This window comes from Balearica regulorum, chromosome 3, assembly GCF_011004875.1.
Source record: "Balearica regulorum gibbericeps isolate bBalReg1 chromosome 3, bBalReg1.pri, whole genome shotgun sequence".
Classification (NCBI taxonomy): domain Eukaryota; kingdom Metazoa; phylum Chordata; class Aves; order Gruiformes; family Gruidae; genus Balearica; species Balearica regulorum.
Window position 1 is genome coordinate 100313256 of NC_046186.1, and position 26044 is coordinate 100339299.

Genomic DNA, 26044 nt, shown 5'->3' on the forward strand with positions numbered 1-26044 from the left:
AGCATTACATCACCAACGATTGTAATAGCTTCTCACAGCCAAAAGAAAGGAAGTACTGCAAACACAGGGATCTGTAACCAAATACAACTGGCACAACTTGGAAACCTGAGGCAGGGGGGAGGTTGCCAGCTGAGTAACAAAACCCCTCTCTTTTCTTCTATCCCCCTGACGTATCAGGAAGATGATGCCTCTATCTTGTGAAACCACGCTGAGGAAGGAGAGCGTGTCTCAGCAACCTCACCATGGCAAGATTTCGAATGACCACAGAGCAGGACCATTGGCAATCTTGTGACCTGGAGATCAACATTACTATAAGTAGTTATAAAGCCACATGAACCAAGTCCTAATAGCATATGTTCAGACAGATTCACAAAGAGTACAGAAAGTAGGCCGCTGAAGTATTTTGTAGCAGGGCTGCATTATAAAAAGCAGAGGAGTAAGAGTATTTTGCAACCATATTACTTTAAACTGAGAACAATCATCTTTTGGAAATGTAAATATTCAACTTGGTTAAATCAAGACAATCACAGATAGACGTTTTTTCCCAAATCTTTGGCTGTATTGCAATGGTTGTTTCAATTTGTAATCTCCAACTAAACATTTCCTATCCATGGATTAACAATATATTTACTGACTTGTGTCTTTTAACAGTATTTATCCAACATAACAAAATAAACTGCAATTTTTTATACTTTTTTTTTACAAAACATTTTATAAATATTTTTACAAAATGTATACAAAGCAATTTCAAGTGAGACATACTTTACAAATGAAGGTATTTAAGCAAATAAAGTCCATACCACACTGACAATAAGTGACACATCCTCTTTAAGTGAAGTCAGTCTGTAAGGCCTCCCTAATCTAACAGATAAATTATACTAAAATCTTCAAAACGAACATAGTTTTCTTAATTGCCAGTTTAAAATTTGTTTTAATATTAGGCAGTATTAAATAACATTGAAATCACAATGCTGATCCAGCAAAATAATGAAAACATGTATAAAGTCATGCACATTCACAATACTTTGCTGGACTTGAGCCCATATCATTAATAAATTCATACCTTTTTTTTTAAGCACAACAAAAATACAATTCTTTCATTTACCGCTTTACCACGTACCAGAATTCCTTTAGAATTGAATTCAAAGGAGTGAACAACACAACGTTAACAATCTAAGATTAATCTTGCTAGGATTGTTCAATGGGTTCCTCTCGTAAGTAGTTCAGAGAAATGTGTCTGACCAAATCAACCATGATTACTTTTTTGTAATTTGTCATTTTTTATATGCCATTGTCCCCCATCCCCAAATGAGATCCAATAGAAGACACATAGCCTGATACTTCAATTACAGATTTGCTGCAGAGAGGCTGGAAACCCCATACCCATTTTGAGGTGGTACAAAAAGCAAGTGGATCAATAAATGTGCAACTTTACTTTTTTTCCCCTATTAAAAAAAATAATTAACTAGTTAACATACAGCTGTGTAGCTTACTGTTTTCCTTCCTAGATAGTTTAGAATGGTTAAATTTCCAAAATGGTAAAATATGCATCAGGATACACAGCCATGAGCATATTATTAAATCTAAAAAGGCAATAGGTGAAGACTATATTGTCAGTTTTGCCAATAAGAAAACAACTAACCACCTGAGAGTCTATTCTATGAACACCTAACTAAAAATTTAAAACTGGCAATACTTATTACCTTGAATATTTTATACAACACTTGGGAATGTTGGGTTTTTACAAACACGTACTTTAAAATTGGCACAATTTTTTTAAATGGCAATTAGCAACATACAAAACCAGTATTTTCATTCACGTTGAAGGAGAAATGAATTTTAAGGAAGTTCATCTTTCTCACATTGCTTTCTAGATTTGGTTTCCTTTCCTGGTCAGACAGTGGACTGTAGCTCAATACTGAGTTGTAACATAATCTTCTACACAAGGATCTAATTCTGCTTTCTTTTGCACTATTCAGATGACAGAAAAACCTTTTGTTTTCTTTCCTGGCAATCTGACTGACAACCACAGCTTGTCACAATGAGCCTCTCTGTTATGAAAACTATCATCAGCAAGTCTGGAAAATGGCTGGTAATTCTTCTAAGAAATCGTGGAGAAGGTCTGGGGGAGAACATGAGCATACCTTAGAAACCACAAAAGCTATATCCTCCTGAGCAGACATATGTACTACACGCACGTGACAAACGTCAGCGCACTTACGTGCACAAAAGCACTCATGACCAAAGTAAACTAGGAAAAAGCAGCATGGGCAGGAAAAAAAAAGTCATAGAATAAAATAAATAAATAAAATAATAAGATTCTATCTTAACAACATGACAGCAAGCCAAATACAAACCATGCAATGGTTTCACTTGGCTCTACAATATGAATTATAATTACATACTTTTTGATATGTTTAAACAATGGGATTGTTGATCGACTTTGGTCTGTACATATCTTGATAATTATGACTGCAACGGTGGATGATTTAACATTCTCTGACAGTGAAAAGCAAAAACAAAAATAAAAAATAAACACTGGCCTTTAAATTTAATCAGAGTAAGGCTAATGTCCTCTTAAAATATAAGCTACAAATATTATAACAGTTTTCAAATAAAAGTGCTTTTGACACTTGGTCTAAAAAAAAAACCCAAAAACCAAACAAATAAAAAAAACATTTATACCACTTCAGAAAGACTCAAGGCTGACTACATCCAATTATAAAATGCAAAATCTTTTCCTCAAGAGTTAACATATATATGTATTATATATATAAATTCATGGCTCTATCATGGCCTCATCCTGTACACGTTGCCATTTACTGGCTTCCATTCTACCTTCCTTAGTCAAGCATTTATTACTTCATATCATGCCACTGTGACTAAGATCATATAATATCATCCCACAGACTAAAGTTACCCACTACAAATATACCATCAAGTACTAGTTTCTGCTCAGAAAGCAACAGAAAAGCACTTTAAGTTTAAATTATGAAGCCTTGTAAACACACTGATGATATCCTTCCAACTTAAGAATCCTAGAACACAGATTCATTAACAAAGCAAATAATCACTTCTGAGTAGAGGTACAGTGGGTTTTTGAGCAAAACTAAAAATCTGATGATTTGTGGAAGAGAAGGGTAGGGGAGAATTGTTGCTTCCATCACTTCTTAAAAACATTTTCTTAATAAATATATCCTTTCAAATGACTGTGATTGTCAGTATATTACCGTATTACATAGGGCCTAACAACCTGCAACCTTGTTACGTCGTAGTACTGCACAATTACCAAAAGCACTATCATAATAATACTTGAAATAGTAAGGCCCTAACAGACTGCATTCTAACAAGGATTAACTTTACTTGGATATCTCACTGTAACCACAATGAGTATTGCTCTCAAACACAGAACAGAATCTACTTTAGAAAGGTTAACCTTAAATGCATGTCAGGCTGTACTTGTGGTGTCATTCACATTTGCTTCTGCTAAGAGAAACATAACTTGTCCATGGTACTGTAACTATTAACACTCTAAGATACTATTTACAGCTGCTTCTAAAATAGAGTCAGTTTCTACAACACCTTCACTGTGGTCTGGAATAAATTTTTCCAGACAGTTTTCCTGTGAAGCAATAGGTGAAAAATTAGGAAATTCTAATTCAACTGAGCCGCTACTTGTCGCTTCATTTTGTGGCTGCCTCCCAGCTTTTTTAAGTTCCAAGATGTTTTTAAATGTTGTTTCTAAACTCTTACTGAGCAGTAAGTCTTGCTGGGGTTCACCAGAGCCTTTCCTGTTATCAGGATGTAAAACCTCATTCTTTGGAGAGCTCCTCAGAGTTTTGTCTTGGAGGGAATTATTACACGTTACCTTTGAGAAAGACTGAACTGTGTTCCTTGATATTTTATTGTGTGTTCCATGACTGCCTCTTGACACAGTTTTTGACAAGTCTTCAGAACTCGAAGAATTCTCAGTGGACTTGGCAAGATCTTTCCCTGCCATCTTTTCTTCACAAAGGGCCGTGTATTGGCTCTCAGAAGAACAATTAGCTTTCTCAAACTTTAAAGCTTTAGTGAGGCTCTCCGATTTTTTAGTAGAAGCTATTCCTTCTTGTGGTGTCAGAACATTGTTAGGCACTAGAGGATGTTTACTGTGATTTGTGGACTCTGTTGAACTGGATTTTGGTCGGTCTCTGGCTTGGGTTTTGGTAGTCTGACTTCGAGAAGCTAATGTTTTGCTAGACTGATGGTCGCTTTTGCTGGACTGTGCTTCTTCAGCTGTTTTATCAAATTGTTTGGCAGAACAACAAAAATCGGCCTGATAACCATCTGAAAATTAAGTAACAACATTTTACTTAAATTACCTATACATCAAAATAACAGACACTTCAATGTAGTTTCTGAGTATTAAAATTCAAATGACATCCACAGCCTACAGATTCATGTCTAAGAGATGTACACATGCGTAAGTGTTCTGCTGCACCCAGTGTAGGAGATTATCACCAAATTAATCAGCATACTACATATGTATGTGCACTGTAAAACCAGACTAAGGGCACTTCCCGGCATTCTGAATATACAAAATGTGGTATCTGGAAGACTAATACCTTTTTCAATACATCCTCTGAATATCTTTTAAAATATGCAGAACACTTAAATAAACAGTAACTCTTATCTTACACAAATAATGTGTTTCTAGTCGCTACGTTCAAAAACAGTCTGGTTAAAAATGCTGCCATTTAAGTAGCTATGACATTCCAAAAGCAAGACTTCATTAAGATGAACAATAACATTCATGCTTCATACAGCAGCGTTCTTTCTGACTGCCAGTAAACTCGCAGATTCTTCCCTACTAGAATCAAGACCACGCAGGAGTCCTCACTATTGTCAAAATAAAACTCAGAAATACTTACCTGCCAAACAGGCCAAATATTTTTTTTCCCCAAATAACTGCCTTCAACCTTACAGTGTCTCTAGATTGTTGAATTTAGGAGTTATTAAAAACTTAACTTGCAACTGCTTGTTCAGTACTGCAATTACTGGAATCCCTAGCAATCAGTGCCTCACTGTGGCCACAAGTATTTTTAAACACTTCATACTTACACTGCTTTTGTAAGATTCAGAAGTTAACCATTACTTACCAGGATCCACTAGTGCAAGACGCTTGTCCCGGGTCAGAGATGCCCTTTCCTCCTGGTTAAACATCCTATCAATCATAACCATTTCTGCAGAGGGATTTATCCGCTGCAGGAAAAGTTAAAAAAACAAAACAAAAAAACAAAAAACAAAAAAAACCACAAAAACAAACAAACAAAAACAACAAACCACAACCATCTCTGTAGTCACTCACAGGTTGATAACAAATCAAAACATTTATAGCTTAATTACTCTTCAGAGAAAAAGAATGCCGTTTATTAGATAGTTGCAGAGAATGTTCACAATTCCACAGCATCTTCAACAATCCTGTCTGTGACCCCAACCACTACTGAAACTCAACCATAAAATATTATTCACATTTTACGGTACGTTTTATCTGTTAAAGACTTTAAAACAAGGTATTACTATTCCAATTGTAAGAACTGTACCTTTGCAGAACTGAGTATGTTTACCACTGTACACCACAGTTTTTTACATTATACAGGTATCTTTCTCCTTCAGAGAGAAAAACAGCAAAGAATTTGCAATGGGACCACCCTATCATCTTGTTTCTGCCCTACACTTCTCTGCCATCCTTCTAACTAGTTGGTGCTGAGTTCCATTTTGCTGATGATGCCTTCAAGCCAGGTGGATCCATTCATCACAGGAGAAAGTTCACCGGTAACTAGTTCCAAACCTTAACACTATGTGAAATAACCTCTTCGAAATGACTGCATGCAACACACAGACATACAACACCCCAGATGCTAAAAGAACAGATTTTAACCTCCATCCCCTCTTTGCACCTGCAATTACTTGCAAGTATTTGATGGTTAGTATCTTTTTTAATGGGACTGCTACATTCCAAAATGATATGAATTCTAACACTATTACATATTCCTGTCTCTAAAGCAGAGTGATTTAAATGTCTATTATTCTCAAATTCAAAACTTTCCCATGCTTGAAAACTAGCGTGTCTGAAGCCACAATGACATTTCCCAATCCTTGTAAAAGACATTCTTAAAAGTAACTTTGTCAGTTTTCTTTTTACCTCATGCCTGGGATTATGCAAGCACTTAAATCAGAAGTACTTCTGATGAAAATTTGAGGCTCCATCTAGCTTCTAATGAGAAATAATGACTTTCTAAATTGTAACATGATTTAGCTCCAGTTATAATATGGCCAGAGGCCTCTGAACGGAGCTTTTCAACATTCTTTCAGGCTCTATCACCCACAGAAATATACAGAAATCACCTGCCTGACCACCACAGCCTGTTCAGCACAAAAGGAAAGCATAAGCAGAGAGCGGAAGTTCACGTGTCTTAAGTGTCTCTGGAACTTATATATAAACAGCACCCTTTCTTAGATGGTGTGTGAAATACAAACTCAATCCATTTCACTGATTTTAAGATCTGTGCATACACTTAGAAATGCAGGTTAGCTACTGAGATTGCTGGTGCAATCAGAAGTACACTGGCTATATATATATATATATGTATCTCTAAAACCTTCATATATATTTATCACCTTCATAAGGCGATAAATAGTATCAACAAAATGAATTGCAATGCTAGCTCTCACCTTTCTGTAGATGTACTTTTTTTTTTTTTTAAACAAACTGAATCACATCCTATAAACACAAAAGGTACCTGGGTTATACACCTTACCATTGCATCTTCTATAAGCAAACATCTGTATTTGTTCAGCATAGACTGTGTCCGCTTCAGAAGCTGTGTAGCTACAGATTCAAATTCACTGTCCACTAGAAAGACAAAGAGTAAACTTTCAAATACTGTTCAATAGTAACCAGAAGGTTCAGTAACCTGCACAAACTTACATACAGAATTCTCTCAATACGTTGATTACAAATGTACTGTCAATTTTTAAAAAGAAAATTACCTTTTCTTAAGTCTTCCTCTGTTGGCAGTGATCCCTGGCACACATGGTATGAAAGGAGTCTCTGAACTGCATCATTTAATGATCTGAACCGACTTTTATCTGGTGTCACAGCATGCACTTGATCCTTCTGTAATTGCTGTAGAATACTACAAGGAGAATTGAAGATACAGAATTAACACATACTCTTAATAGACATTTATACATTGTCAGAAACTAAAAAGAAATTAAGGTTAGAGGAAATATCTGCAACAAAATTACAAAAGATGACTTACAAAGCTCCTTTAGTTAGCTGTTTAGCAGCAGGCCTTTTCTGTCCAACTAAATGACCATCCACCTAAGTTCAAAATAAAAGACAAATTACAATACATCTCATCCTTTGCAAAGTCCAAGTTTCAGCATTTATTTTTGCCAATTACGTGTATCAGCAATACTAAGTGTAACCACCACGTAAGTATAAACTTTCAGCTATCTCCTATTTTCACAGGGCACTGTATCAATGAAATAGGGAAGTAATTTCTCTTACATAAACCAAAGGTCCGAAACGTTTGTAAGCAAATTCCACTGTAGTGCATATACATGTCTCACTAGGAAAAAGGCTGGGTATCAAATTTAGCAGGTGAAAAGAAGAAAAGGTACAACTAAAAACCTTTTTAAAGAATTCTGCTCTGAAAAACTGTCTCTACATTTCTCATCTGATGTCTTCTTTCCTGATTTTGATGGATCAGAGTATCTGTCAGGAAAGCAGGTTATGGTTGCATACTTAAATTCTCAAAAGCAGGCTGGGCGCAGCATGGAAGTGGCTCTAGGAATTCTGCTTCTGTGTCGACGCTACAGACATGCCCATCAGGTAGCTCCACATAATCTTCTCCTTCCCTTAGACATTTATGAAGCCGACATTTTTCAAGGGAACACTGTCCTAAGATGTGAGGCTCTCTGAGGTGGTAAAGACTCATATTCCTACTGTATCAGAGGCATTACTGCAATCCAATATTCTCCCAAAGAAGCCATTCTGGATCAAAGAGTCTTTGTTTAATATGAAGTTGGGTTTTTTAGTCATCAAGTCTTCCTCATTAAATTGGTCACAGAGCAAAAGTTACTTACGATTTTAAAAAAGACTGCATGAAAGCTCTTTTGAACTACAACATGGTTAGAAGGAACAAAAAAGCACGTGGTACAGAGCATCCTTCTTAGCAAAGTAGGAGCAGCATGAAGCAGGCAAGCTGTAATGGTACTTGCCAGCCAAAAAGCCTCTAGCTTCAGAGCAAAAAAGCATTCACCACCAGAGGAGAAGGAACACCTGATCAACAACTACAAAACCAGGCTGAACCCATAATTGAGCACTACTGCATCTTCTGCTCTACGTGTACATCAGTAAGACAGGGAAAAACATTCATGTCATACTACACTGACAAACAGATTTACAGCAAGGAACAAAAATTCCAAATCAGATCCTCCCTTGTTTTCTTCCATGATTTTGTAGTTTAGTTCCATCCACAAAGCCCACATCTTCAAGCCTATGTCAAACCAGTGCTTCTTGCTCTCAGTTAATCAGTCCATGAATATAACAACTGTCTCCTCCCTCCAGAAGTTCCTGTATTCCCTCTTCAAAAAAGCTGGCCTCCCCTTCCAGCCACAAACCGTGGAAGCAGTGTTAAATTTTTGTACATAGTTGACATATATAGGAGAACTCTTGGTGGTTAAAAAAAAAAGAAGAAAAAAAAAAGAAAGAAGAAAGATGACAATGCAGTAAAGAATGAAACAGATGAAGACCAGATGGAATTTTTCTGCTACTTCTCACAAACCATCCCCTCCCAATCAGCTACAGAATAGCTGAGCTGGTAAGAAGTAACGAGAACAGTAGTTCTAACTTACGTCCAGCTCAAGGAAGAATTGCTATGTCATATGAAATTATCTTCAGGGAACGGTACAAGTCAGACTCAACTTACTGAATTAAATCTCAAAACAGCATTCAGAATACCAATTTGCAAAATACTCAACATTTATTATGTCAAGGTTGAATCTGACAAGCTTGAGTGACTTCATATTCTCAAAATAGCCCCAAAAACCTAGATTATCAATATGGAATTGAAACATCTGTAACTTGGTAAAATTTTAAGGGAAAGGGAAACATAAATAAAAGTATTATCTACCTGTATACTCTGTTGAACTGATGATGATCCTATTACTTTTTCTTGTGGCTGTGCTGTTCCTAAAGATTGTTGTATGATTTTTCCTCCAGAGTCCTGTCCTATTAAAAATATGTTAAAAAGACTCTGTTATCTTAAGCAAGAACAGAATAATTTCATGTACCTATCCTGAACATTTTACTTGAGTTTTTAGCTTTTAGGAGAAAGACACGTCTCATATGCTTAAAAGCATTAGTGCAACAACCCTGTGGAGAAACTGGCTCATAAAAATGAAACAGGACTGATACTTTGTGCTGTGAACTACAAAAATCCTCAGACATAAATCATCTCCTACCATAGTACGGCAACGTAGGAAGAAATTCAAGAACCGTAAGTATAGTGTCCCAATAATTTACTCAAAATCATACAGTACATTTATTAAGCTTTTCAATACTAACCCTCCCTCAAGCACATAAACGCAATTTTTCTAAAAATCCTCAAAGTATGTAGACAGTAGGCATCACAAATTCTGTTTCTAAATTTTCTAGATGGGCAGACTTCCTTCAATTGCCTTGCTCGGGAATTCAAACATCATCTTATCAGCCGCGCTACATTACAAGCAACACAAGAATTTATTATTTTTGCCAAAAAAACCCCGTACTGTGCTGACTGTAGAGCACTGCCTGGACAGCTTGCACATAACAGTACACAAGGGGAAAAAAAAAAAGCAGGTAGATTATGGGACCTTATTCAAAAGGGTTATTTACGTACAAAGATAACATGAAGGTTACTGCATTTTTCTGTTTGCTTTGAATATATTGGTTTTGTTCTTTTAGCAGCATGGTGCTGCTTGAAAACCCCAGTATTTTGCCATGAACAATGTATTAACTATTCTGACAGTGACACATTCAAAAATAAATCGAGTGATGACACCCTGCACGTAACCTTGTAATCGCTATTTTTCTTTCCTCTGCATCTGAAGCTGCCATCACAAGAGAGGGTCTAGAAGTTTCATAGAATTTTTAGCAGATGTCCATATTTTGAAAATGACTTATTTCTATTTTCCTAGGCTGAAAAAAAATAAGAAAAATGAAAGAAGGTACAATCTTGGATTTTATAGAGGGGAGAAATAATTGCTTACTGTGGAGATTCAACTTTTCACTCTACAAAATTAAGGGCCATGGTTGGGAAAACTAGAAGTACACATTCAATACTGAAAAATTTAGTTTGCATTCTTCTAAGAATAAAATTCTGATAACCTATAGGACCCTATCAGCATGAGCCATCAATGCAAGTCAGACAACATCAAAGAACCACCAATTTCTGTTGCTGGAGAAAAATAAGAAAAGTATTTTAAAAAGACCTTAGTTGACCTGATAGTGTGTTGCTCAGAAGACTTGTTAGCTGAGGCTGTCTCAAACTATCTTGCGTCTTTGATGCAGAAACTGGTGATGTCTGGCTCACAGCTTTTTTCTGTGCCACATACATTAAAAGAAACAAACAAAAAAACCCAAAAAAACACAGTCAAATATTTACTGAAAGCTTTAACAGAGGAAAAAAGCAAAAAAGGCAAGTAAAATTCAGCTCTACACATCCTTTTTCAACCTCAAACTCGTAAGTGGTGAAATTTCAGACATCTCAATTCCTCCTAAGTTCAATAATTTTATAAAGTAAATCAGAGAGGAATAGAAATTACTAACAGTGCAAATATACATCAGTTACATTCTAGAAGACCCATGATTTACCACTACAAGTGGCCCTCAGAAAGCTCAGCTTTTGAGTCTCAAAACTGCAAGATGACTAAAGAAGCTGTCTCCACAACAAAAAAATACACAGTGGAACAAACTGTCCAGTGTTTAGCAACTAAATGATGCATGGTTTACGATACAGTACAATATTTAAAATACAAGTACAAACTAAAAAGATTCTGGTAAACACCAGAATTTGTTCTCTGTAGTTCCCATTTTCAGCTCTGAAATTTCAGCACAAAACCAAAATGATCTTTTACAGCAGTAAGAAATATTATGCTTTTATAACTGCTGAAACTCACTGACCCAGCACATATCCTACAAATAGGAAGATATAAACATGTGAAGAGAAAGTCCAGACAGGCCTCAAAATACTCATCTGCAAACAAAATGTTACAACCTGTGCTAACAGTTTTGGTGAAGATTGAAAATGTAGTTCTACAACATGTTCACTCTCATTTTCTAAATAAACGTTATTTTCTAAGACACATTATTTCATTGTCCATTTTGGTCCCGGTTAAAAAAAAAATCCATTAGACCTCTGGGAAAAGAGAAAGATCTAACATAAGTAGTGCAAATGCATTCTGAGACAGTTATTATCAGTATTTTATAATGCTCAAGGAAAAAATAAAAGGGCAAAAAAAGGACAGAAGTGGAATAATAGCTTGTTGCTAACTGTGTGACAAGTCACTGAGCTAAATATTGGCAGAGTCTGGAAGTTCCCTTATGGAAACAGACAAACTTGATTGAATATATACTGTAGCTGCATCAACTGGACCAAAAAAGACCAGTTCTCACCTTCAAAGTAAATTCAGAATTTATTTTTTTTAGAATTGTTACTAAGTAGACCTCTTCTTAGAGAAAATATTTTTTAAATGTTATGCTTTTACAAACTGCTTTAAAAGGCACTTCCTTTTTAAGGTTTCTAAAAAACACCTCTTGCCTTGTCTTTGCCTCAAATCTGAAATCTTCTAAGTGCTCCAGACACACAGAACTACAGTGGGTAAAATGCCAAAAAAGTTACGTTTTTAACAGATTGATTTTCGATGGTAAATAACGACGAGAAACCCAAGAAACTTTCTCATCTCTAATTTGAATAAGTCAAACCCTGAAAACACATGCATAGTTTTTAGCGAGGTAAAGAGATTCACAAGTGCTAAGAATGTACCCAAGACTTTGTATCTAGCTCTATGGTAAGATTTTCAAGAGAGCTGATAGTTGTATAATCCATTCCTTCAAATGAGAGCAGAAATAGATCAATGCTAAGCAGTTCTGAAAATATTACTGTAAATCACCAGCAAAATCTTCTGAATTAATGACTCATTCACTTCGTGATAGACTTTAGAAAATACTGAGTGAAATGTCATCTCTGGGTTTCAGTACTTTTCAGCAGTTCCACAGTATTTGCAACAATACAAACAAGCAAAAATTAATATTCTCTGCATTAACACTAACTTTAATACTTTGTTAACCAGATTTCAGCATGGCTTAGAAGCATATCTTTGCCTACATTCTCAAGCAGCTTTCATACCTGACCGAAGGCAAACTGTTGTTGTGTTACTCCAATTGACGTGTGACTAAAGGTGCTGACAGATTTAGAAGAGGATGCTGGAAGACGATGCGATGCACTGACGGGAACTTGAGTTCTGCTCTGCGTGAGCTGATCTCCAGTAAAGCTTCCTCCTGATGCGACAGACTGAACTGATGGTCCCAAGCTAGGATGTACTGAACCAGAAGAACTTGCAACAGCAAATCGATTAGAAGCTGACATATTTGAGACTGTAGACTGCCCGGGTGACATCGTAGTAAAACTCGATCTACCTTGAGAAACATTAGCTTGACTGGGTGACAAATGCACCACCGTTGGTGATGCCTGCTGCAGTGGCACCTGTCCACCAACAATTTGTGAAGTTCCATGATTTACTATAACTTGGTTTCCAGGAGCTGTGAATGTCTGGCCAGAAACAAGCTGAACAGCTGTGTTCTGATTATTCAGCATCTGTCCCGAATATGACTGGTTGGCTCTCAGCATGTTTGCAGAGTTCCTGTTGAGCATTACATGCTCAGCAGACACTTGGCTAGGAACCAGCTGGGAAGGCTGAGTCTGAAGAAGTTGTCCATTTATGGCCTGGACATGATGAACCGAATTAGAATTAACAGACAAACTTGTAGGTATGAGAAACTGGTTTTGAGGTGCGTGAGGCTGTCCCATAGGAGAATGGATAACAATACTACCGCCGGCATTGCTAACTGTCTGAGGTGTAACTGATTTTCTTGTATTTTGTTGATTAACAATATTAACAGACATATGAGGACCAACTACTGAACTCTGAGGTGAGTTTGCAGAAGCAAACGGAATCCCTTGCTGTACGTGATGTTGCTGTATTCCCAAGTTATTCACATTGTAAGCAGTCTGCTGACCCATCTGGATAGGCTTTGGTTGGATATTAACAGGAACTTTGTTAGAGTTTGGTGCCAGACCCCTTTGAATGATGATATTATGGACAGGCAACGTCGTCTGAAAATTTGTGCTGTTAAATGGAACAGTTACAGGTTGTGCTACTGGACTTGAATTTGAGTTACCAAACAGTGAGTTACCATTTGGAGTTTGTCTATGAACCAAGAGGCCACTACTCATGTTTGCAGGCGTTTGTTGACCATTGCCTTTCAGTATTATCTGAGATCCGTCAAGGTTATTAATGGTCATCATGGAAGGTTGATTACTAAATGAACCAATTAGCTGTATCTGCCCAGAACCACTAATCTGGCTGCTGTTAGACAAATGCTGGCTGGGAACACTAATTCCGACATGTTGCATAAAGCCATGTTGCACACCGACTGTATTGCTTGCAAAAGATGCTCCAACAGGTTGCTGTACCACTTGAGTAACTCCTATAGGTTGCAACGTCTGACCTGAGTAATTAGAAACATTAGAAGCCTGAGTAAAGGATGCTGATGAAGAAGGATGAAGCTGAGCTTGTGCAAACTGTTGGCTAGAACCTACACTGGCATCCAAATACGCCTCTTCTGCCAAAGTCTGTTCAGTAATATTGGCCTCCTGCAAGGACTTCTGAAGAATATCAAAAGGCTGATCCTCAGTAAGATCAGGTAAAGGAGAAGATACAAGTTCATCTTCGAGAAACTGAAGGCTACTGGACAGCTGCAGTCCATCACTAGGCCCCTCTCCAAGCTGACCGCTTACACCTTTTACAGACGACTTAGGATCAGTGTTCTGAAACGCAAAACAAGAAATTAATCATTTTCAGAAATCCCAAGCTCTATCTTGTTTCCCCATTAAGCTTTTTTTCATGCAAGACTTTCTTTACAAAATTATATTCTTTGCCTAGTATGTAAGGTGACATTAATCCCATACAGTGGGCCAGCACAAACGTGTGTCACACCCCACTCATGACCTCGTAACAGACTGCTGGAGATGCTGCTCTCACTTCTCAAAGCTCCCAATTCCACAGCACTCAGCTCTGCAGCTGCACTGTTTCAAGAGGATGTAGCATGCTCTTGAAGTACCATTTTCCCTTCCCCAAGGTGAGTACTGTAGGGGCAAAAGGACAGAAGAAAGGAGGAGTGAAAAGACCTCCACTGTAACTCAGTTTGGGGCAAGGTTTCAGTTGCAACAGTAGTAGCAGGGAAAAGGCAGGATAAAGCTGCTCTTTCACTGACTTCCTCTTTCAGGTGAGATTCATCTCCAAAATCCTACCGGTATTTCTATAGTCACACAGTGCAAACTAGTGACCATTTCATAAAGTTAAGAAACACTTTGTTTAGAAAAATTTTAGAAACAAAGGAGTAAGAAAAATAACGTTACAAACTTTGTGGCTTATGCTAGTAAAAGATTACAGAGAACTATAAACACTGAAACTACAGCAAATAGTGGCACCTTGAATGAAAAAAATCCTTCAAATCTACATCCTTAAATACTGTGCTAAGGAAAATCAGAACCTACTTTACTCTGCCCTACTGTCAGTAACATTTTCCTAAAACAAAACTACATCCAGAAACTCTGGACAACTGTCGTGGTTTAACTCCAACCGGCAACTAAGCATCACGCAGCCATTCGCTCACCCCAAGGGGATGGGGAGGAGAATGGAAAAAAAAACCTCATGGGTTGAGATAAAGACGATTTAATAGGATAACAAAGGAAGACAATAATAATAACAGTAGTAATAACAATAATAAATAAAACAAGTGATGCACAAATGCAGTTGCTCACCACATGCAGAAAAAAAGAACCCGATGCCCAGTCTGTTTCCGAGCAGCAATTCCGCCTCCCGGCTAGCTTCCCCAGTTATATACGGAGCATGACGTTACGTGGCAGGGAATATCCCTCTGGCCAGCCTGGGCCAGCTGTCCTGGCTGTGCTCTCCCAGCTTCTTGTGCACCTGGCAGGGCGTGGGAAGCTGAAAAGTCCTTGACTTAGTGTGGACACTACAACTACCTATTAACAACTAAAAACATCAGTGTTACCAACATTATTCTCATCCTAAAGCCAAAACACAGCACTATACTGGCTGCTAGAAAGAAAATTAACTGTCTCAGCTGAAACCAGGACAGTATCCACCCCTTATTCCATACCATCTATATCATGCACAGGTCCTATACTTCCCAATACATTCCAATTAATCACCATCATTTTTCCTGTCTTTTGATATGTACACACAGATATTATTCCCTTAGTCTATAGCGCATCCCTCTAAAATGTCTGTTGAGTTCATTTAGTCCATGACTTTTGCGCTCCATCTGTCCTAACAGTCTCTCAGGGCATGAAAGACAGCATGTGGTGTTGGATTGTTGGATGCTGCATCCAGAGCTCGTAGTTGATTTATCTGGTGTGATCCATGCTCATGGTCTGCTGGTTGAAGATGTCACTCTCGAGGAAGTTGCTGGACATTCGTTGCTGAACATTCGTTGCTGAAGCCAATTCTGGTTTCATCACCTCTGCACCTGGCTTAACTTCAAAATTCATTCTTTAGTAGTCTGGGTGATTCTTACTGTAATACCATTGTTATGGCATACAGCAATCATAGTAGTGACGACATGCAGTATTATGTAGCAACCAACATAATACAATTTAAATCACTGGCTATTTTCACCCAAAATCGAATCCCCTTGAGCTATGCATTGGACTGTCCAATCCTTCTGTATTACCCACCAAGTGTACCCAGGTCCTTGAGCAAAAGCAATCCTACGGATGGGTTCGCCTGAGGCAAGAGTAACCCAGACAGTCTTCCCTAAAATATTCTTTATGTGCACTACAGGGACTTTACCTCCTTCTACGGTACAGTTTTGATTGGGCAGGGCCAGCTCGTTTGGTAGATCCCCTCGTGTTAACTAACCAGGTGGCCTCTGCTAAACATGTTTCCCAACATTTGAAGCTCCCACCACCCATTGCTCTCAGTGTAGTCTTTAGCAGTCCATTGTCTCATTCAATTCTTCTGGAGGCTGGTGCATGATAAAGATGTGACACACCCACTCAATGCCATGCTCTTTGACCCCGGTGTCTATTAAGTTGTTTCAAAAATGAGTCCTACTGTTTGACTATTCTTTGTGGGGCACCATGTCGTCACAGGACTTGCTTTTCAAGGCCCAGCACAGTGTTCTGGGTGGCGGTAAGGGGCACGGGACCTGCTTCCAGTCATCCAGTGGTTGCTTCCACCGCTGAAAGTACGTAGTGCCTGCCTTGGCAGGTTTGTGGGAGCGTGATGTAATCAATCTGCCAGGCCTCCCCGTATTTATATTTCAGCCATCATCCTCCATACCAGAGAGGCTTTAACCGCTTGGCTTGTTTAATCACAGCGCATGTTTCATGTTCATGAATAATCTGTGCAATAGCATCCATGGTCAAGTCCATCCCTTGATCACAAACCCATCTATATGTTGCATCTCTTCCTTGGTGGCCTGAGGTGTCATGGGCCCACAGAGCTATAAATCAGTCACCCTTATGTTGCCCATCCAGATCCACCTGAGCCACTTCAATCTTACCAGCCTGGCCCATCTGCTGGTTGTTTTGATGTTCCTTAGTGGCCCGACTCACATACACGGACATCTATGCGATGTACTTTTACAACCAGCTTCTCTAGCCAGGCAGCAATATCTTGTCACCATGCAGCAGCCCAGATGGGTTTGTCTCTGCGCTGCCAGCTGCTCTGCTTCCACTGCTGTAACCATCCCCACAGGTCATTTGTCACCATCCATGACTCAGTATAAAGATACAGCACTAGCCACTTTTCTCATTCAGCAATGTCTAAAGGCAACTGGATGGCTTTCACCTCTGCAAACTGACTCGATTCACCTTCTCCTTCAGCAGCTTCTGCAACTTGTCCTATAGGACTCCGTACAGGAGCCTTCCACCTCTGATGCTTTCCCACAGTGTGACAGGACCCATCAGTGAACAGGGCATATTGCTTCTCATTTTCTGGCAGTTAATTATACAGTGGGGCTTCTCCAGCACGTCACCTCCTCCTCTGGCGATATTCTGAAATCTTTGCCTTCTGGTCAGCCTGTGACCACTCCCAGAATTCCTGGAAGACTGAGGTTTTCTATTCGAGCCCACTGTGTGGTCAGTGCGACCCACTCACCCTGTTCCAGTACAGTCTGGATCAGCCCATGGCACATGGTGGGGCTGTGTTTCCACCCCTGGGGCAGTCGGTTCCAAGTGTACTGGACACCCCTCCAAGCGGAAGCAAACTGTGACCTGCACTCTGCTGCCGAAGGATTGAAAAAACACATTAGCGATATCAATTGTGGCATACCACTTGGCTGCCTTCGGCTCCAGCTCATATTGAAGCTCTAGCATGTCCAGCACAGCAGGACTCATGGGTGGCGTGACTTCATTCAGGCCATGATAGTCTACTCTCCTTTCGACTTCCGCACTGGCCATATGGGACTGTTAAAGGGTGAGCAAGTTCTGCTGATCACTCCTTGACTCTCCCGTTGATGAATCAGCTTATAGATGGGAATCAAGGAGTCTTGGTTGGTGTGGTATTGCTGCAGGTGCACCGTTGTGGTAGCAATTGGCACCTGTTGTTCTTCGACCCTCAGCAACCCCACAACAGACAGATCCTCTGAGAGACTGGGCAAGGTAGACAGCTGTTTAATTTCCTCTTACTCCAAGGTAGCTATGCCAAAAGCCCACCAGTTACCTTTTTGGGTCCTTGAAACATCTCTCCTCTCAGGAGGCAGTCTATGCCAAGGACGCACGGAGCCTCTGGGCCAGTCACAGTGGGGTGCTTTTGCCACTTGTTCCCAGTTGGACTCACTTCGACCTCCAGAATAGTTAACTGTTGGGACCCTTGTCACTCCAGAAATACGGATGGGTTCTCCCCCTTCATGGCTTGGTGGCATTAGGGTACACTGCACCAGTGTCCTCTACAGCCTTATACTCTTGTGGATCTGACACACCAGGCCATCAAATCTACGCAGTCCAGTAAACCCAGTTCTCCCTTTCTTCCACCTGTCTGTGGACACAGGGCCCCTCTAATCCTGCTCATTGTATTCATTACCAATGAATGGGTTCATGTGGGTTTGAATCTCATCCTTGTTACTCACTTCTTCTAAATACACATCAGAAGCTCCTTCCATAAGATCAAAAGTAACAACCGTCCTACACTGCCTGGGGAACTGCCCACTGGAGACTGGAGCAGCAATTTTCCCGGAAGAATCCTCCTCTGAGATTGTTCTTCCTTGCAATTCATGTACCCATGCCTCTAGGGTAAAGGTAGGTTTTCCATCCCACTTCCTCATATCATCTCCATGGTCATGCAGGTACAACTACAGGGTGCCTCATGGCGTGTATGCTCTGTGTCATCTCCTGAACAGAGGAACACTTACTCCTAACAGCTCAGACACTCGTCCATGCAAGTGTGGAATAGGACATATTCTCTTCAAGCTGCCAGACCCCCCAGGATAGTTTCCCAAACAGGTTTTCAGATTTTTTGGACAGTCTTTCCACGGCTGAGACACAGGCCCATAGGGAGGAAGAGAGATTTTCTTCATATTGCCAGAGTTGGGTACATTGAACTTCATCTGGATCTGTGAGTACCTGCGCGTTTGTCCACGTCAAAATAAACCATCTCCTGCATGGCTAATTCCCCCAGGTGCTGGATACCTCTCTCCATGGTGGTTCACTTGGCCTAGGTGACATATACCATTTCTTTGAAGGGATACCTTTCCCTCACACCTGACGAGAGCTGCCTCCAGAGGCTGAGGGCTTGTGTCCCTTTTGCAATCGCCTTGTCAACGATGCCCCCTTCCCTGGAGAGGGATCCCAGCTGCCTGGCTTCCCTACCCTCTAATTCCAGGCTACCGGCCCTGCTATCCCAGCATCAAAGCAGCCAGGCGACAAGCTGCTCACCTAAATCGACAGATGAAATTTTTTTGTGTATCTTGCGGCTCACTCAGGGACAGGAATTGGGTGGTTACCTCTGGTTGTCTCTTCCTCCTCTTGTTCTTGCGATGACCCTGTTTTGTGATCCTTTACTAAAGTTGACTTTCATGTCCATTTCTTCTTATGTATAGGGATGACTGATACTGGTATGGGTTGGTTCTCTGGTTCAGCTGCAGTGCTGATCGCCAAAGCTGGAGTAGCCGCAGTGCCTGTCGCAGGGCTGATCTGCAGATGGTATTCTTAAATAGTTGTTTAACCCTAAACAAGACCTGAATCACATTCAGGAGACCAAGCAATAGAAGCATGCTGGTTTGAACATTCCAAGGACATTCAACACTCTCAAGAGCTATTGTAATTAGCCAGGAGAAGACAGGGAAGGTGAAGGAAGGTGTCTCCCCCACATATTTGCTCTCCAAGGAGAAAAAGTAAAAAGTATAATTATTAACAGTTTCTGACAGATGGTTCCTGAGTACAGAGCTGAAGCCACTGCTGTCACTCCATCACTGCTGAATACAGATTCAGCCACTGCTGAATACAAACACCAAATTGGTCTGACTATCAATGATTTGATCATACCATAAGCCAGAAGTACACCAAACAGCAGAGCGATAACCTTAATCCAACAGCCAGAGGTGACAAACCACACATAAAGACTGATAACCCGTACATACAGAAAGTATTACATGACACAACTCTGAAAACAACTTTGTGAACAAATAAAAAAATATTGTGACCAGTGGACCACTGACAATTAAACTAATATAATGAATGCTTATAACAAATTTGTTTTAACACGCTCTGGTCAGATCTGTCGTTATCTCAACCCTTTGTGCCCCACGCTGGGTGCCAGAAAGGACTGTCATGGTTTAACCCCAGCCGGTAACTGAGCACCATCCAGTCGCTCACTCACTCCCACCCCCAGTAAGGACACCACCAAAAGTATCAGGTTTCTACAGGTGGAATGATGAATTTAAATACATAATAATACTTGCAATAGTTTTAAGTTAGACAGAGCACACCTTTCTAAATTACAAAATCATATCTCAACTATTCAAAATCAACATCCAGTTTCTTTTTCGGTCAGGATAAATGCAAAATGTGGGTGTGAAATTATCAGTCACATTCATACTGAGCCTTCACTCCTTCAAGGTCATAGACGCTTGTTTTCAACCTCATATAAACAGTGTGAAGATGCTGCAAGCCATAATTATCACATGCAATAACATCCCCACCCTAACGTCAGTTCCCCAAGCATATTTACTCAGAATTTTACCACAATCTGTTTCTGAATCAGCCGGTGCATTTTGTGAAACTTCGATCATGTTTTAAAATATTAAGAGATTGTTCTTAAAATTCAATCAAATATTTTCAAAATATTATTATAAAATTACAATAAACTTTTTTACATTTATGTTAACAAACGGAATTAAGCTAGTGCTTTAATGTCTCAATGTCTGCACCTCATGAACACCTAAAATCACAAATCAGGTTCTCAACTGTACCTAGCTACAATCAGGCAGAACAAAAAGTAGTCACTAACTGGGACAATATGAGGACTCATAACTGCCAGGTTGTTGTGGAGAATTCCCTATTGCATCTTGTCTCCAGTGACAATGACCAATCTGAAAACTTTCACAACTGTGTAACTTAAGAGGGCTCCAGTTAATGCTATTCCAGTTAGCACTAACAATACAACTATTACGAGTAATAGTAGTAATAAATAATATCACATGCAATTAAGATTAATAGCTTGAAACTCTCTCACTGCAATGAAGAATCCCAAGTTTCATTCCCTGCTCCTAGGACTGTTCAAAAACAATTTTACGTGCATAAACTGGAGCCAGGCACCTTTCAAGTTAACATCTGAATCACTGCTGCCCAGACTCAGAACAGCCACACAGAACATCATACTAATTTCAACAAGAAATTAGTGCCTCAAACTTCATCAATCTGCTTACCAACAACAGTCTTATTCTCACTGGCTCCATGAATATTCTGCTTTCTTAAGCTGTTCTGCTATACTATAATAGGAAGGTGGAAGCAGTCACTGAGTACAACCCAGCTAAAAGGGCAATGGCTAAGAAACCCTCTCATGAGGGGTGTAACAGAGACTGACGACTGCTCAGGGAAACCACCCTGGAATCAGTAGAGGTGGTATGCAATCACTCAATTCTGGGTGGGGGGAAAAAGTGGACACTCCTTCCTCATCAGCAAGAACTTAGTGTTCCTTCACTCAGCAGGAACTTAGTTTTGTTTGTGTTAGGTGTTAACTGAGCATGCTTACCAGCTGAGGCACTGAACCCTTGACACTGAATTTGTAAACTCTGCCACTGAAAGGCATGAGATAGGCATCAAGACAGTCAATCCTACTTCATGGTAACAATTCTGAATACATACAGAGACAGAACTTTCAGTACCTGCAAAAACTGACAAAAAACTCAGAAACCTTTAACTTTTCAGATATCTTACGTTATAAGCAGGGACTGTGAAACCATCTATTTATATTTATATTTTAGATACCCCTTGTTCTTTCACAATGCAATGTAAGAATAATTCTTTGCAATAAGTCATTCTTCACTTAGGTCAGCACAGGGCTCTCAAGCAATGGAGAGAGGGGAGAGAAGATAGCGTTGGTATTATGAAGATACAAAGGGATGAGGAACAAGTGCTGGAGAATTAAAATACACTAAGGTACCCTAGGAACACACACTAGAAATGCCAGCTCCTCTGATCACCTGCCTTCTAAATTACCTACCCCCAATCTCATATACCAGAAAGCTCTTTTGGCTTTCACCAAATATTTTTGTTTCGCCCAACAGCTACTCCCTCTCAAAATTACTCCAAAAACTCACATTCTGAAAATACACCAGAAATACACCCAACTACTGCCCACCAACTCATGTTTATCAGAAGAATCTCTAGAAAGAACAACTAGAAAGTCTATGCTATGATAAACGCATGTCACGTGCCACCCTTTTTCCCCCCAGAACTTCATCATTTTTCTTAGGATCAGTCCTCAAAACCCACCTCTGTCATGCTGCGTACAGGAAACTGCTGTTCAATAATGTCTAGCTTAGTACCAAGTTGAAACCACTGATCCTGACTAGCTGAAAACTGAGCACACCCTATTACTGTTGGTACCCCACTCCCCCACCATTATCTCAACTAGCTTATCTGGAAGAAGAACTGTCACTCAACATATGTTTCTTCTACAATATTTAATAATGATACTGAAAAGGGAAGGACAGGGCAAACACTTCACACTACTGTGGCTACAGAAAAGTCGCTAGTTCTCTATGCAGAGAAACAGTTTTCAGGATTTATTTATGCCAATTATTTAAGATGCCTACACACCTACAAGCATATCCACATATCTGTTAGGAACACAGGACAAACAGAGAGAGTCAAGACAACAGAACAATAGAAAGAGCAATTACCAAGGAAGCTACTCTATGTATTCAAATAACTGTGGAATGAAGAATTCAGGGGGTTTTTAAAAACACAACAATGAAATCAAAGAAACGTGAGTCAGAAAGGATCTCTGGAAGTCATCTAGTCCAACCTTCTGCTGAAAGCAGGACTATTGCCAGCACTAGAGCAGATCAGTCTTGGCTTTATCTCCAAGGACAGAGATTCCACAACCTCGTTGGGTAAAACTTGGTCCAAGGCTGCAATGCGCTCCTGGCAAATAAAGAATACTGAAGACTACTTGCAACACCTAATGAATTTAAAGTGACTTCCCTACCACTGAAGTTACAGGAAGGAACATCCCAAGCTAGCTATTCAGTCTGAACAACAAAAAAAACCCCATTCATTAATTTAAAAAAAATTGCTAGCTCAGATTCTACTTGGAAATAAGAAACAAAACCATCCTAACATACACAGGAAATGTATGAATGACTAACTTTTAAGGTCTACATTTGAGCACTACTACATCTACAATCACTAAAATTACATCCAGTTTACTGGAGAGTGTTACACTGGGGCCTATTTTCACTGCTCAGCAAGCTGGTTTACATATTTATGAAACACGGCCCAACAGTGCAGTCTTTTTTGATTAATTCCCCACTGAAAACCCAATGAAATACTTAAAATATTAACAACATGAAGTGGTTCTATGTTAGCATTCAGAATTTTCCTATGAAAAAAAGTCAAAACCCTCATCTACTTCATTCGGTTTTATAAAAGCCAAGTAAAGCCATAACAGAAGCATGCAATCTCAATACAAATGTAATTTATCTCCTGACCACTTACATTGGAGTTGGCGAAAATTGAATTTGAGTTGGCTACAGAATATTCTGCATTAGTCAAGTCTTCATTGCTCTGGTAAAAGACAAAAATCATGTTTAGAAATAGTACACTCTATGAAGCTTATGTATGTCTAATACACAGGAATGCTACTTACAGATTTACTACTAGGTCCATGAAGAAAATAATTCAGCGCCTGTGGGTCCCTTAAGGGGGAGGAAAAAAAAAAGTTACCATTTTTAAGAAGCTCTTTCTGCTTATGAGGCTAATTTAACTAAGCCAGATACTGCATTCATATAAATCAGGTTTATAGTAAAAACACATTTCTTTCACTGACTCCAACGCAAAGCTGAAAGTTTATACCATCTGAGGATCTGTGTTTCTGTATCAGCACAATTTTCAGGTGTTGATCAGATTTGCTGCCATTTTACCAAGGCATTTCAAAGCAATAAACTATGCTCATCACAAAATTTTAGTTGCATTCTACTTTACTTCCCTTTATGAGGGTATTATTCATATTCTCTTAAAAGCCACAGTATTTTATGACAGCACATAGTACAAAACGCAAGGGAAATACTACCACCAAATAACATAAGAACTACAACAGGTGCCATTTCTTCTATAGAGATGAACTGTAATATCTGTTTAGCTAGCGTCTAAGTCAATAGGATATTTACAAACCTGAATCTTTAATATATTTTCTACCACCTTTAACATAAGTTAACAAAAACATATGCTTGCCAGAGTAACAGTCCCTTCACTTGGAGAAAAAAGAGGCATCTTTTCCAAGTGAAATCAACCACAGAAATAACTAATTAAATACTATGAAATACAATTTCAGTGTATTTCATTAACTTAGCACTATCACTGAATAAAACTCAGATTAAAAGTGTGGTCTGACAGAGTAAGTGTTGGAAATTCAAACAAATAAAAAATACATTAATGTAACTGCACATATAGACCAAGTAAAGACCATTTAAAGGTTGTGTTACATGGATTATTTTAACACAACAATTATACAGCATTTCCCAACATGTCCATTAGCATGAAGAGTAAAATGACATGGAGTTTTTTGATTTTAAAAGATCTTTATTAATTAACAATAATAAAAAAATTTGAGAAGCAGAAGATTCTCATGTAAAAACATTATTAATTCAAAACAGCTCTCCTCCTCTCTTGATTGTCCTAGAAAAAAAGAGAGAACAAGTTAAAAGATCTTTCAGGTTTACAACAAGTCTTCTAAGACCACAAATACCCCTCTATTCCTCTTTTTTTCCTTTAAAAACAAACTGTATTCATGTGTTTAGAAAAGACATGTTAGACAGTACTTGGCAGGGACTTTGTGGTACAATTATGCTTACAACATATAAGTGCTTACATATATTTTCAAACAAAAATGTCAATTTCATAGTAGATCATGCTAAATTTCAAGAATCAAGGAGAAAAGAACTCATGATCTCATACAGGGTTCTATCATGCTTATGAGTTTTATTGATAAATAGCCAGGCCATTTAATAGTAATTACACTCACTGGCTTTAAATCATGAAAAATGCAATTAAAAATGAAGAACACTTCATCACCTTAAATAGTGGCTTTAATAAGGAAGGAATTTTAGAAGGCACTTACCGAAATCAGAGATCAGATGGGAAAAAAATGCTGTTTTCCATTCTTCTAGATGCTTAAGACAGTAATTGCTGCCAGCAGCAGGAAGAGCACTGTAATTTTTCACACACTCATCTGGATAGAGAGTACTTCATTTTCTGGACCACCAGTGAACTTGTACCAGGATCCTCATGATTTGTGCTCACGACAGAGCACTTAATTGTCCCATGCAGTCAATTATCATCTTTACGTTCCAAGTAGGATGTGTTTTCATACAGCTACAATCAGTAATCTTGCACAGTATACTTCACAGAATATAACTGTGAGCCATTACTGGCAATGCTTTTGCTACTGCCTTCAGAGTAACCCCCAAATTACAGCAGCCACTGTGGAGATATTTTGTTCTTCCTGAAATTAAAGCTCTCAATGGTTTCGCTGGAAGCTTTTGAGTGATTGAGAATGGTAAGAGGCCTATTTATTTACTACATTTAAGACAGCAAAAATTCCTATATGAAGCAGAGACGATCTTTTAGTAGCTGCTATGAGACAGATGTCATACTAATTTCTAGCAGAGTTTGAACAAAGTATCATATATGAAAAGTTCAATTTTCTTCTTATGTTTTAAAATACATTACAGCATATTATCTGTTCTTAGAAACTGACATGAATGTTAGCCAAAGGAGGTAATTTGTCACATATACAATCCACAAAAATCTTGCTCATGCTTCAGCTATCCTAATTATTTTTTATTTTAATATGGAATTACAAACCTCCAAATAAATCTGCTATGGAAATAATGCAAAAAAAAGGTCCCCAATTTTATTAAAATCAAGTATCTTTGAGAAAAATGCTGATAAATTCTCGTTCGTTGTGAATACTTAACAGT

The 26044-nt window shown here is 38.9% G+C and overlaps 1 protein-coding gene across 7 annotated transcripts in view; it reads right to left on the reverse strand.

Moving 5' to 3' along the window:
• Positions 1–458: 458 nt before the first annotated feature.
• The window catches only part of BICRAL (BICRA like chromatin remodeling complex associated protein), a 51126-nt gene continuing 25540 nt past the window's right edge, over positions 459–26044 (reverse strand). For 6 of the 7 annotated variants that reach the window (XM_075749161.1, XM_010307247.2, XM_075749162.1 and 3 more), the window contains exons 3-12: positions 23713–23761; positions 23562–23630; positions 12438–14138; positions 10532–10631; positions 9183–9280; positions 7305–7366; positions 7033–7178; positions 6801–6895; positions 5139–5241; positions 460–4326 (exon numbers count right to left, since the gene is read on the reverse strand). In XM_075749161.1, coding sequence (XP_075605276.1) covers positions 3524–4326; positions 5139–5241; positions 6801–6895; positions 7033–7178; positions 7305–7366; positions 9183–9280; positions 10532–10631; positions 12438–14138; positions 23562–23630; positions 23713–23761 — 3226 coding nt within the window. In that variant the 3' untranslated portion in view covers positions 460–3523. Of the gene's footprint in view, positions 4327–5138; positions 5242–6800; positions 6896–7032; positions 7179–7304; positions 7367–9182; positions 9281–10531; positions 10632–12437; positions 14139–23561; positions 23631–23712; positions 23762–26044 lie in introns of all 7 variants that reach the window. The other variant, XM_075749157.1, reaches the window with a different exon arrangement.